The sequence below is a fragment of the Scomber japonicus genome, chromosome 9 (genome assembly GCF_027409825.1).
Source record: "Scomber japonicus isolate fScoJap1 chromosome 9, fScoJap1.pri, whole genome shotgun sequence".
Classification (NCBI taxonomy): Eukaryota; Metazoa; Chordata; class Actinopteri; order Scombriformes; family Scombridae; genus Scomber; species Scomber japonicus.
This window is the reverse complement of record NC_070586.1, coordinates 20,214,715-20,228,950: the sequence shown is the minus strand read 5'-3', so window position 1 is coordinate 20,228,950 and position 14,236 is coordinate 20,214,715. Positions and strand designations below refer to the sequence as shown.

The 14,236-nt window shown below is 38.6% G+C and overlaps 1 protein-coding gene across 1 annotated transcript in view; it reads right to left on the bottom strand.

Moving 5' to 3' along the window:
• Positions 1 to 546: 546 nt before the first annotated feature.
• The window catches only part of pdlim5a (PDZ and LIM domain 5a), a 62,283-nt gene continuing 48,593 nt past the window's right edge, over positions 547 to 14,236 (bottom strand). The window contains exons 8-13 of the mRNA XM_053324936.1: positions 9,053 to 9,135; positions 6,423 to 6,618; positions 3,914 to 4,094; positions 1,882 to 2,002; positions 1,501 to 1,616; positions 547 to 636 (exon numbers count right to left, since the gene is read on the bottom strand). Coding sequence (XP_053180911.1) covers positions 547 to 636; positions 1,501 to 1,616; positions 1,882 to 2,002; positions 3,914 to 4,094; positions 6,423 to 6,618; positions 9,053 to 9,135 — 787 coding nt within the window. The remainder of the gene's footprint in view (positions 637 to 1,500; positions 1,617 to 1,881; positions 2,003 to 3,913; positions 4,095 to 6,422; positions 6,619 to 9,052; positions 9,136 to 14,236) is intronic.

Here is a 14,236-nt window from a genome sequence, read left to right as displayed (position 1 = left end):
ACTGTCCAATATCCTTTTCTCTCACTGTATTCATATAGTATGAATATGGATTTCCAACCATTTATGTTACTGCCTAATTACAACATTGAATGAGCCATGTGTAATTTTACAAGGCACTTAATAAAGACTGGGATGACAAAATCATGTGTATCTATAAGTATATGTCCAACTCCGACTGGAAATACATACCCTGCAGCATTGTTTTAGTAAGATTGTTTTACTTATAGATGTACTGTATGAGTGCATAAAACCTTGGTGAAAATAATCATTTTATAACATTCAAGCATTTTTAGGAAAAAAAAGGTCAAAACTGAAAACAAGTCTTAACTGCAAGATATGTTTCTACTTTAAGTAAGAATCAAAAAAGTAAATTGAGTATTCTTAAACAACTTTACAATGGACTTGGAACAAGACACTTTTTCACCTGCAGGAGCCACCACCATGCTGGTAAGAGTATTGCTTGAGTTTTAATGTTGCATGAACTAACTATCATTAAGAAGCCTCCCCACTACAGCAAAGGGGAAAGGGGAAAAAAAGGTCCAGACATTATATTTTCAGTGTGTGAGCATGTTTCTTGCAAAGAGGTTTGTCTTTCTTGGAGAAGAAGGTCTGACCTTCCAGAGTGGTGCAGCACACCTGAAAAAAAGCCAAAAGACACACACATGAATACAAACAGAAAGGTTATAGAGGTGAAGCTGTAAAATTTAATTGGTATAATTCATTTTCTCTGAAAAAATAATTGTGAGAGACGACTCATCTGCTCCTGATTATGTTTTTCCATTACTCACATCATTACTAAAGGAGAAAAAAAATACTGGCTGATTTGGACAAAGGGCTTGATATAAACTGAACACTGTGACTGTTAATACTTTTTTTTTTTTTTAAACACTACTTGCTAGGGCTGGGCAAGTAATCGAAAAATAATCCAAAACGACATTTAGAAACTCTAATCGACTTAATCTTGCTCATGTCAATTAATCGTGGTGTTCACTGTTGCCATGACAGTAAAGGTTGCATATCTTTAAGGAATTTGAAAACTTTTCTCCAGTGACCATTTTAACCCAAACCATGATCTTTACATAGTTCTAATCAAGTAAACTAGACATTAACCACAGTGTCACACCTTAAAACATCACTATTTTCAACCCCTAAAGATACTTATGTGCGAAAATATCACAAAATATTGTGTGAGGGCAGCAGTGTAAAATACAAAACAAAAGAAACAGTGAAAATACATAATTGTCCATCGAGGGTGGAGCTAATCGTTCATTAATGGTAATTAAGGTTAAAAGTTCAATTAATCGTTACTAGATGATAATATGGAGCATAAGAGCCACCATGTTCAGAAATGGTTAAAGACACAAGTGTCATTCACTGAAAATGACATGGAAGTTTTGTTTTTGCTGACAAAAAAGTTGAAAAACGTTAAATCAAATGAAAGTGATTTTGCAAGCCCTATAATGGTAGGGGATTGTATAACTGTATCTGGCCATGACTTACAGCACAGACAAAGCAGGTGTCATGCCAGGTGTAGCCGAGGGCCTCCAGGAACTTGTCTCCAGCCTCAATGGGAAACTCACAGCCATGGCAGCCAGTCCCAAACAAATTGTAGAAATCTTTCAGACACAGAGAAAGATGGCTTCATCAAATAAACTGACTATGATGGCTAGACCCAATTCATTTTAGTAGTACTTACTGAATCTTGATGTCTGTACTTGGCCATGCACATGCTTGTCAGTCATAGACATACACTAAACTAAACAGTAACACTCTGTTTTCAATAAGTTCATTTCTTTATCTTTGTTTTTAAACTTGAATTCATATCAGAAAGCTACTCTTTTCCTTCCATCCACAGATTATTGGGCATTCATCATCACTCACCTTGTTCACAGTATGGTTCTCCATCCTCCAGGTGGAAGGTGTTGTTTCTGATTGGCTGCTGACAGGAAGCGCACAGAAAGCAGTAGACATGCCACGTCTGTTTGAGGGCATTTATCACCTCCTATAGATGCAAATGAAAACAAAGAGGTTATCAGGAGAATCATACACTTTATTAAGAGCATTGGTCTATATCCATGTCACTCACAGTAACTGGTAAGATTAGATCCACTTCTCCAGAAAGTGAAGAGGATACAGTGAGTTTCAGAAGGATTGTGTTACCTTGCTTACTGGGTCATTTGTAACATGGCTCAACAAAGGTCATCAGTTTTTATTATCAGTCGCTATTTGATTAGAATAATCAAGTGTTACATGTGTCAGGAATGCAGTCATTCAGACACTGTGCTCTTTTCTCATGTCACACTTAAATGTTATGTTTGTTCTTCTGGGACCGCATGACCCAGCTTAAAATAGACATGCTGCTTTCCCACCCTTGAACTGTGAGAACAAGACAAGCCAGGGAATCAATGGAAAGTTGGTGGGCCAGAGTAAAATGAAGGATTAGGAGAGAGGGAGTGAGAAAACAGGTTAATAAGAAGCCATAAGCTGGTTGAAGATGTGTGAGAAATAGAGGGTTGAAAGGGATTGAGCCTAAAGAGGTTAGAACACGTGAGGGATGAATGTCAGAGCTGTTATGAGATCACAGATCTCAGCTTCCTAACACTGTGAGTTGAAGCTACACCTGCAGCCTCTAGGCCACTAAGTCAAATTCTACTAACACCCAACATATACTGCATTCCTGAGTTTTAGTGGTGGTCACAATAGAAATTCCCTGAACCTGCAGCTTTTCTGCCTCAGCCATCTATACTTGCCTGCATCTTTCAGGTTAGAACTATAGAGTGGCAGCAATGCAGCTAGTTTTTTTAACCTGATCCTTTGATGATGGCTTCACATAGATTTTATGCTAGTTTACGATTTGTTTCAATTTAATAACAATAGCTCCTGACAAACCAAGCAAACAATAACAATACAGATTAGAAAGAACTATGACAAAACATGGAGTGGCCACGATAATCTGAGCTCACTCACTCTGATATAATAACTGATATTTATCCAAGCATGGCAGCCATTAGCATCTACAACCAGTTTATCCATAGTACTACTATAGTGACACAAGTTAGGAGATAATTCTCCAGTCAGAGTGCCCAGCTAATGGAAAACAATGCACATAGTCATGTTCAAATGTTGTGTCAAGTCCCATTAACACTCAGTGAGAAATGGGATGTTTTAATTACAGTTATCAAAGCCACAAGTATCTCACATTTGGGAAGTCCATATAATAATTTGTATCTGGTGTTGGCTTTTAAGCAGTTTTATGCTTCCATTTTCCCACTTCATAGTGGAAAAGTGACAAAAAATTACCCTGACTAAATGGTCCATGTAGTTGCTGTCAGACAGCCTCTCACAGAGACTAAGATGCACTGTAATTTTGCAAATTATTTAGTCTCTCCAAAGCATGGTTAAAGTTAAGCAAAAGGTAAGGCAAAAACATGAACAATAAGTGTTGGCAACTAAATTTGACAAACAAAGGTGAACTCCATAAAGTATAGAAAGGTTGATATGTGTGACAGGTTTGCACTGAATACCACAGAATAGCATTATTGCTCTTGGTCTACAAACAGAAACCGACAGACAAACTCAATGTCAAGGTCAGCTGAACAGTAAGTGACTATCTTAAAATCTTCATATGCTTAAATATGACAAGATTAGCAAAACTGATATTACCATAATCATTCTTTGCATCAATAATTCAAGTTTATTTGTGTTCTTCATGATCTTTTCAGATATAGAATGTAATAAAACTACTGTCACCAAGATAATGAATCTCAGAATCCCATTAGACATTCTGCAGGGGAAAAAAAAACTCAATAATGTCCTGACATCAAGTTGATAAGCACTATCAAGCCTTCACATTGGCATACACAGGCACACACTCACCCTCTTGCTCCATCTCTCATCCTACACACCAACTTACCCCCAGTATCTTGGTCTGGCAGCGGCTGCAAGTTGGAGCAAAGAATTCTTCGTAGCAGTGTTCACAGTAGACAGATCCCTGTTCCTCAACAAAGCCTATATCTGCCAAGGATGTATGGCAGTGGACACAGTTAAATTCCTCCTTATGCCATGATTTCCCCATTGCTACCAAAAATGGCCCCCTAAAAGAAAAAAAGACAGGCAAAGACAATATAATAACACAAATGACCTTATACAAAAGAGAAAAGGGCAAACTATTTGACTCACTTCTGTTATCATGAGATTGATTATAGGAGAGTACCCAGTCATAAAATGCAAAGTACCACACAGCTCACCAGTATGACATAGATAAGTTCATAAAATGAATGCCCTCTGGTGTCACTGTCAGGCCTACAAATAGCCACTAGGAGGCAAATAGATTGACAATAAAGGAATAAATGAATGAATGTGACTTATTTCTATCTGGCTGCTGAAAGTTTTCTTGGTAATGCCACGTTAAAAGTTCATTCCTGCTTCTCCTTTCTTCTTCTACAGAGTACTGAATATTATAATAGGTCATTTTTATGACTTACCTATTGAAAGGTAAACAGCAGCGAACTGTTGAAGGTAAATTATTTATTTTTTTAAAACTATATTCATTTTGTCATTTTGTCATCAAGTTGAGTACTTTCAGTATCGATTAATCTTGGTTATCTACTTATTCTGTACTATGTCTGAAAATAGTGAAAAATGACCAGAGCCCTAGTCACATAATCAATTTGGTGGTTTTGTCTAATGAACAAGCAAAGACGAACACGCCAAAGCTTTTATATTTACAATGATATAAAATTCTAAAATGTTTTATTTTGGGGGAAATTTTTGATCAACTAATCAATTAATCATTTACGCTCAGGTCATTAAATGTTACTTCAGAAATGGGAACACATTTTAGAAATCCAACCGCACTCCACATCCACATCCACTCATATAGCACCTCAACCCTGTCCACTCTCATGATTAGCTAAAGTGGGAAAAGAATAGACTAATTTACTCAACACAATACCAGTGCTTATCTGAGTGTACTCTAATAGTGGCCCAAGCTTGGCAGCCATTAGCATGTGGGCAACCCTATCCTGAGTGATGTGTAATGTAAGGTGACACAAAATGGGAGATAACACTGACCCCCCCCCCCCCAACTGCCCTTTTGTCACCCATGTTTCATCAAATCAAACATCTGATACGTCTTGCATCATGAGTTAACTAGAGTCTTCATCCAGTTTCTTGGAGTGCATCCGTCTCTGCTTCCAGATCAGATTTTCCATTGTCAACCCTAACTTTATTCTAATTTTAAACCTGCAGTATTGACATTCTACATATAAATGTGAGTCAGTTAAATTCAAGCCCTTGTCAAGTGAGTTCACACAATGCTGATTAATGCTTTCATTACCAGGAAAATCTCACATCACAGTATACAGAGTTTTTAATCTGGTGTCAAATTTGACATTCCGATGCTGGTCAGATGAATGCACACTGCACATGCTCAATCCGCAGAACATTTGCTCTAAAAACTTCTGCTGGTCGAGTGGCTGACTTTCGGTTAGCTCTCTGTTAACTTGATTGGGGACAAAATAATTGAATCCTGCAACTATTTAGACTTTCCAAATGTTATCAGATTGAATGGATCAAATTCTGATGATGAAAAAAGTGACTGGGCTTGTGTGTAGCTCAAAACAATTCATGTTTACGTTTTACAGCTGCAACAGTAGCGATGGACTAAGCGTGCACTGTTTCTGTAATTACTCTCAGTGCCAGAAGGGGGAGACGAAAGTCATGCACTCCAGCTTTAAATGGGAGACTGACAGCAAAAACAAGGGTTGGTATCACCCACATGTGTGCAAAAGTGTGTCTATGTATGTCTACTTATGCATGCAACATCTCTCTACACTAAGATGGACTGCAGGGGCAACTTAATTCCCTTTACCCTTATCTACATTACAGTCAAATCTTTTTAGTTCTACAGTTTCATTCGCAGATTACTTACTCGAGATGGCTTCAAGTTAATTATTTTAAGTGCGTAACTGGGACACTGAATAATTGAAGACTAGAAGTATTTTCCTTTCATACTAACATTGACATTTTGCTTGGGTACAAGTGGATGTCTGCGCTGCCAAGCTGAAGAGATTTTTTTATTTTTCATTATGCTAGTGCAATCAGTGTATGAGCAAGATACAATGAAGAACTTGGCCATGACATGTTTTCTCCTTCCTTAATTCCTTCCTTCCTTCCTTCCTTCCTTCTCATTCTGCTACTTATGTCACGGATGATACTACCACAATGATTACTGAAGTTAATTCTAATTGTGTTGTCAAGTTAAAAAAAGTCAAATTAAGATCTCAAACACTACAAATCAGTATGTACAGAGATCATTAAGTCGCTCATTAAGTTGTTAAAATATCTTATTAACTATTGTTGATTATATTAATTTATTTGTTGTGTTCAATTAAATATTCAGCAGACCAGTTTTCCCTTACCTGATGACCATGTTGCAGTGGGCACACATGGGAGTGCGAGTCCCAGCAGGGATGTGTTCTGCCATTTGGACCAGAGAGTCCTCATCTTTAGGGTGAGGTTGAGGTGCAGGTCGGAATGGGACAGGCCCCCTTGGGACACTTGCACTTCCATTACCCTTCATGCCAAAAGACGGTGTGATTAAACTAGTCCGTGGACCTGTGGGAGCAGAGATGTAAAAAGGAAAGAGGAATTGATAGAATGCAAACAAAATAAATTTTAAAAAAGGATTTGCAAAATCACAAAGGATGTGTGTGTCTTTTCTTCGCAGGTGTGTAATTTGACCTTTGCCTTTTTTGTCTTTGCACACAGCAAGTGTCACAGTGGTGTATGCAGCTAGCTGACAACTGTCACAACCATAGAGTCACCACATCAATCTTCAGCAATGCACAGAATCTCTCACTCAACCTTCGACACATTCCTATGGCATGTGTGCATACACATGACCAAACACTCACACACACACACACACACACACACACACACACACACACACACACACACACACACACACACACACACACACACACACACACACACACACACACACACACACACACAGATCACTGAGAAATGTCTGCAGGTACAACCTGGCTAAACAGGTAGCTTAGCCTTTGATCTCCATGTAGTGTTTTTGTATGCATGTGCATGGTGAGGGAATGGCTACCTTTGGAGCCTGACTTTACTCTTACATGTCATGTTTAAATATCTGTCTTTGGGTAGGGAATATGCCGTTTTAGTATTTATTGTTAGTTAGCAGGGCATTAATTTAAACCCTCATCATATCAATTTAAGCTTGGGTTTGATAGATGGAAGCTTCCAGATGCCACAGATATGAATCCTTCCTCACTTGCTTAAACCAGGATTCCTTCCCTTAACTTGTTAACTGTAATTAAAAGTCAAGGTTGAACAATTTTTCATGGTTTAACTATTGAACTTGTTGGGGAAGCTGCCACTGATCACATGATCACAGCAACATGCACCTCATAAGGTTGTGTGTTGAAGATGAAGCTCGTTCATGTGTGCCAATTTATTTTACAATGGGCATTTGCTGCAAGGCAGTGAAGGCCTTGCTGGCTCAACTGCAGCTCAGCATTCAAATGGCTCAGTGGCTTACTGCTGCTGGGGTACTATATGGCTAGCAGTATATTTTCATGAGCACGGGTCCCTGGGTGAGTGACTACACTTATGACTTTTGTTGAGCAGCAGTTACGTCAGGGAGAGAAATGGAGGAGTAGTTTTGGACTAAAAGACTGAATGGGATAAAGCTAAAGCATAGGGTGGTAATGTTTATATATATTATATATATAACTTGTTTGCATATAAACAGATAGATAATAGTTAGATAGATAGACAGACAGACAGACAGACAGACAGACAGACAGATAGACAGATAGACAGATAGATAGATAGATAGATAGATAGATAGATAGATAGATAGATAGATACATAGATAGATAGATAGATAGATAGATAGATAGATAGATAGATAGATAGATAGATAGATAGATAGATAGATTTATCTATTTTATATATTATTTTTTCCTTAGTAGATGATAAACAGCATAATGCATAGAAACAACACTTAAACTTGGAATCTCTGGGCCTGGTTTTAGGGGTATTATACTGCAGCTCTGTGGCATGCCCCTAAAACTTTATTCATAACTCCTGACAAGTCCCTTCAGTAAATATTATCTTTCTGACAGAGTAGAACTGCTGCACGTGTGACTGAGCAAGGCACCACAGAAAGAGTGGGGCCTTCTCGCCTGCTTAATGGGCTTCCACAGAGGAAAAAGACCAGAAAAGAAAAAGAAAGTCTGAAATGACCTATTTCACAACATATGTCACGCTTCAACCATGGAAAATAAGCCTCTTTCCCCTTGCTAACTGGCTGCAACAACATTCAGTCCAACAGCAGTAAATCAGTTTTACACTTTGCCAGGATTTGGGACCAAACATTTTTTAGTTTGAGTAAAAATAACACTTTTTAACTGTAGGGGGATATATTCATCAATAAAAGCACATACTTGAAAGAAGATTGTGTTCAATTTCTAAATGAGAGTTTATTTTGAGGATTATATTTGGGGGAGTCTACATTTTGGGTATGCATGCATACCCTGTGAGTCATTCTAAGAAAACAGCTCAGGCACCTATTCCGCTAGTTAATTTAGTAAAAAAACACCACAACATGCCAACAGTAAAAAGAAAAACCATCACACATAGGCACACATATATACTTTTGTTGAATTTGGCAGCATAGTTAATGTACTGTTCAACAGATTTTATGCATCAATTGGTTCAACAAAAAATGTATTTTAGTCACTGAAACCAATGTATTATGTATTTATACTGTAATCTGTAATATGTGTTCACGAAGGTGGAAATGTTATTTCAGTCAGTTAATAAGAGACATGCCATATGTGGTTTCACTCCAAGTCCATACATCACATTTTAAACATCAGGGGAAATGACAGCTGGCAATAATAATAACTAGCAGTCATTGTGAATTGTGTGAAAAAAGTGAATAAAATCCCTTTTAAGATATGCTGCTATCACAAGTGGACAGTAGAGAACACACACACACAGTGTTTACCCTGGGTTGCTGCAGGTCCTTTGATCATGGTCTTGACAACTGCAGACTCATGGCTGCTGAGTTCTGGCTCCTCTCCCTCCTCACTGTGTGGAGTGAAAAATAGAGAGCAGATGATATGTTAATCAATATGTTTTGTAATTAAATGTATTTAATTAAGAACAACACACCAGAAACCCTTCCACTCCACATCAAATGTTTAATGAACACAATTTGTATCCCTAAATTTCAAAATACCTAATTACTATTTGCATTCTGCTCAGTCATATCTGTCTTCTGTGTGTATGTACTGTGTAGTATGTACATGACTTTCTTTATTTACAAAGACGTCATCCCCAGCAAAATATCTTCGGGAGCACACTGTACTCATAGTCAAAAAATAAAGGACAAGCATAACGACAAGAAGAAAAAAAAAGATTACCACAGTCTAATTTTTCAAGTTCCTGTCAAAATATAGTTAGACAGACTCCAGACCACCTACCTGCTGACAGAGCAGAGACAAATATGGGACCAACCAAAACACAGCATTCAGCTGCAGCCAAAACAGTACAGTACTCAACTTCATGCTGCACTTCCTACTTATGAGTACAGTACGCACAAAAATGTTGCCCATGTGCCACTTTCACAGCAGAACAGAGTCCAGGTCACTGCAGCTCATGATGGATATGAGACGAGTGGGTTTGCATAGCACAATTTAAATGACTCAACAGAGGGTAATTGACAACAGTGGAGTAAAAAATAGCATGGTGTAATGAATGAACTGCCTATTCCAGATGCAGTGCAGACAGATGCCAGACTACCAGTGCTAACGGTGGAGGGGAGACAATGTTCTCATGCTGGAGCACAGATTTTGACCACATTCTGTCTATGATTTTTCAACAAGTACTGTGAATACAGGTACATATTCTCACCACCCCTTTTCTGAAGGCATATCATATGGGTTGGGACACTTCACTGAGGTTGTAAAGAAACTCAATGGGCCTCCATGGTAAGACAGCCAGTGTAACCATGGAGGCCCATTGAGGATCCACCCTAGTCCATTTTCTTGGGCCCCAAGATATAAAACCAAATTTCACATTTGGGTCAAAGGCTGAGTGATTTTAAGAGACTGCAGTAATATTTAGCAGTGATCACATCAAATGATGCCAGCAGACTAATTCAAATGACAGAATAGAGAAAATGACCTCATGGGACCAAGTGTATTTCTAGGCTCTCTACATAAAATAGATACATTTAGCACATAATGCTATGCTAGGTTGTCAGTTCATATTCTGTGAATAGCACTGTGTTCATATGCTATGAATATCATTGTTGCAAAGGGTGACAGATTTAGTCTCCAAAGAAATATAAACACTTTTTATATGCAGCATTGTTTTGAAAACTGGTCCAAGGTTTAACATGGCAAGATCTAAGAAAGCACATTTTTTTTGGTTGGCAAAATATTCTCTTTGAGGGTCACACATTCTCTCTCAGGTCAAAATGTTCTCTTACAAGACAAAACATGTGTCTCTAAGCTAAATACTGTTCAAAATACTTTCAGAGCCAAAAATGCTTTTATTGGGGGAAAAAACACTTCTGGGACAGATTTCCTTTAAGAAAATTGTACTTCTTGGGTTGAGCATAGCTCAGCGGGTAGCGCACCCGCCCCATGTCTTGAGGCTACAGTCCTCGTTGCAGGCGACCCCGGTTCGAATCCCGAGCCGAGCAGTCTTATCCTGCGTGTCATTCCCCCTCTCTCTGCCTGTTTCCTGTCTCTCTCCACTGTCCTGTACATTAAAGGCAAAAACGCCCGAAAAAATATACTTTAAAAAAAAAAAGAAAATTGTACTTCTCCTTAGGATTGCATTGATGGACTGGCCACTAATGATAACTATCCAATAGACATCTGAAATCATAAATATTATATCACCTTATATGTCATTATTAGGTTTAATATTATCAGGAAGTTGTTTTTTGTTTCAGTGAAATTTAAACGGTAAAGTTATTTTGACTAAATAAAAATGTTTTTTACAACAGGAGGAAGCATTGCATGTTTCTGATGGATCCTTCAAAATCCAGGATGTCTATCAAAAGATATTTGTCCTGAAGTTGTGCAGACAGCCATGGAAAAAACTAAGGCACTCTGTCTTCAGGTTAAATTACATAGTGAATTTTTTTTTGGAGCACAGACAATCAAGCAGACCAACGCGTATCGACTTTAAGTCTTCATCAGGGGGTCTGTGAGACCCAGATGCCGATGCTGAGAGAATAAATTCACTATATTATTTAACCTGGATATGTATTGCCTTAGTTTTTTCATGGTTGTCTGCACCACTTAAGGACAAATATCTAGCAAGACTTCCTGGATTTTGCTTTTGAAAAATATTGTTTGTAAGTTTTAAAGAACAGCATGCAGGACCTTTGAATCTCATTTTCTCAATTAACTTGCTGTCTATTGTAGGCATCACTGCTGTAAAGATATGCCAGAGCTTATCCAGCTATCGACGTCAAGGGAAATAAAATGTCTCTGCTCAATCAAACATTCCCCCAGGCCTCAAACTCTCCACTGCCTATTAAAATGATGCAAAATGAATAACCTATCTATGAGTAACATGGAGTGTGTGTATGTGTGTTTAAATATATGTGTGTTGATCAGGGGCAGCTGAGGAACTTGGGTGGGCCAACAACCTCTCCCCAGACATATTACACCCATAATGCATAGTTGCAGCCAATGCCAGCAGTTGGATCATTGCTGTCTTCCCCTTGTGCCTGGCTGTTAGAGGACTCATGGGAGACATGTGTTATGGCAACTGCAGTCATAGTTACATTGAGTTGTGCCTGTGTGTGAGTGGGATAGAAAGACACAGAGAGAGAGAGAGAGAGAGAGAGAGAGAGAGAGAGAGAGAGAGAGAGAGAGAGAGAGAGAGAGAGAGAGAGAGAGTCTGAGAGGTGAATAGCCAAGCTGGGAGAGACAGAGAGAAAGAAACAGTAAGAATGTCGCACTTGTGTGTGTGCTGGCTTCATCTCAGTAGATGTTCTGTGTTTCAGCTGCCCTCCCTGCCTCCGCTGTGACCTTCCCTGGGCACATACTTCATCTGAACACACAGGACATCCATAATATCAAATGCTCCCTAAAGAGCAGCACTTGATTTGTTTCACCACACAGGACTACCTCCAAAATCATTGATACAAGCTTTCTAAACTTGACGAATTCAACTATGTATAGTTGTGACATATGTGAAGAGGAGAAAAGAAGAGAGGAGAGAAGAGAAGACCACAGCAGAGGGTACATTTACCTATAGCCATAGACAGCATTAACTGGAGAGGAGAAGAGAGGGTCTCCCTCCTCTGTAGCTGATTGATGCCAAGATACCCTTTGATGTAAGAAGAGAAGTATCATATATTACAGTGTAAACTACTACCATAAACACAATTTGACAGAGAGAGAGAGAGTTGGTCAAACAGCTGTCAAAAATGGCATCCTCATACAAGTCACATTTTATTTAGTAGTTGTTACTTTTAGTGCACTCCAAAAAGGTGAATTTCCCCTGAATGGATAAATGGTTAGAAAGGGCCTCTGATTAATATACACATTGTTAAACACTAAGCAAGCCCATTGTAATGACAAGGATTGTGATAAATGCACCCGGCAGATTGTTGTGTTAGCATTGATTCCAGCTAATCAGCCAATAGCCGGCACAGTCCTAATCTAAGTACTCCCACAGGAAAGAGACTGTCAGACTGCAGAACATATCTCTTCATTCTCATTATCAGCTCATCATTTTGTACGCTACAGTGCTCACTGACTTCTTACAGCTACAGCCAATGACAAAACTGAAAGAGTTTGGCCATAGTCCCAGATGACTGCCATTCCATTACCCTCTTTATTACATTTACATTCTAACTATTATAACAGTTTTACATAAATGATCTGCAGCTCCACCCCTGCTTTTAGTTTCTATTCTCCAAATCTGCAATATAACTGCTTTTAAATGTGAATAAAATTAAAGTAATCAGATTAATTCTAACAATTTACAGGTTGGATTAATTTATAAGGTCACTCTTTGCTGCTGACTCTATTGCTTCTCTTTGTGAATTTGTTTTTCCTGTCTGCATTATGATACTTTAGTCAGTGGCTAACCCTAACCCTAACCCTAACCCTTTTCTGCCTTTTGACCTCCTCAAATGTTTTGATAACATCATCCTATTGAGTAAAATTACCCTGTAAAGAACAGGAAACACATCATCCTCATCATGCTATTAGGCTATTTTAGCTCTATGAGATTACAGGCTATAGCGCCATCTTTTCAAATGATCTATGCGAACAAGCTAACAACATTGATTCACATTAGCTGGGGTAATTGGCTAACAACAGGTGACAAGTAGAACAGGAAATAAGATGCTCCCCAGTCCTTCATTCATTAGACCCAATTACAGCGTTGCTCGTTAATATTCTCCACCATTCAGGACAATTACAGGGGAGCTTAATTGTGTTCTGCTAGACTGTGATTGGTTGATTAATGGAGAACCCCGCTGTTTTGATTCAATAGTAGCCAGTTACAGCGCTGACCATCTGGACGTACTGGGCCACATATGAACCTTGTTAACTGAAGGGATGATTAAAGAGAGATGGTAGGAAGAAGGCCCAGAGAGAAGAGTATATTTATGTCTGTCTTTTTTCTCTCCTGCTTTGTCTAACCCTAACCCTAACCCTAACTGTTGGTTACAGTAAAACATCACCATCTTTTACACTTACTGTATGTATCACAAATTTATCGGTGGCCATGCTATGCATCTTTTTTTTTGTTCCTCTGTTTGTCTTATCTTATATGTTTGCCTGAAGTCTATTTATAGTGCTACCTGATGCCTGATAATGAGACTTCTTGTATGCTAATATTACATGATAATGAGGCAAAAAGAATACATTTCAGTCCCCCCACGGTTCACATATGTAAGGTAACCCCTTCTGTACTGTAGCTCCAACAAGAACTTGTATTATGCATCTCATAAATGTGTTGGTTTTGTTGAGCATTGAACAAATGGTCCATTAACATAGCTGACTGCGGTCCAGCAGCTCTCTCAACCACACAACAGATGGTCTATAATTTAACACTGTGATATTCTTTGGATCAAATTCAATCCTCACACACACTATACCATCCACGAATGCGCATTTTCACATGTACACACACACAACAACAAAGACAT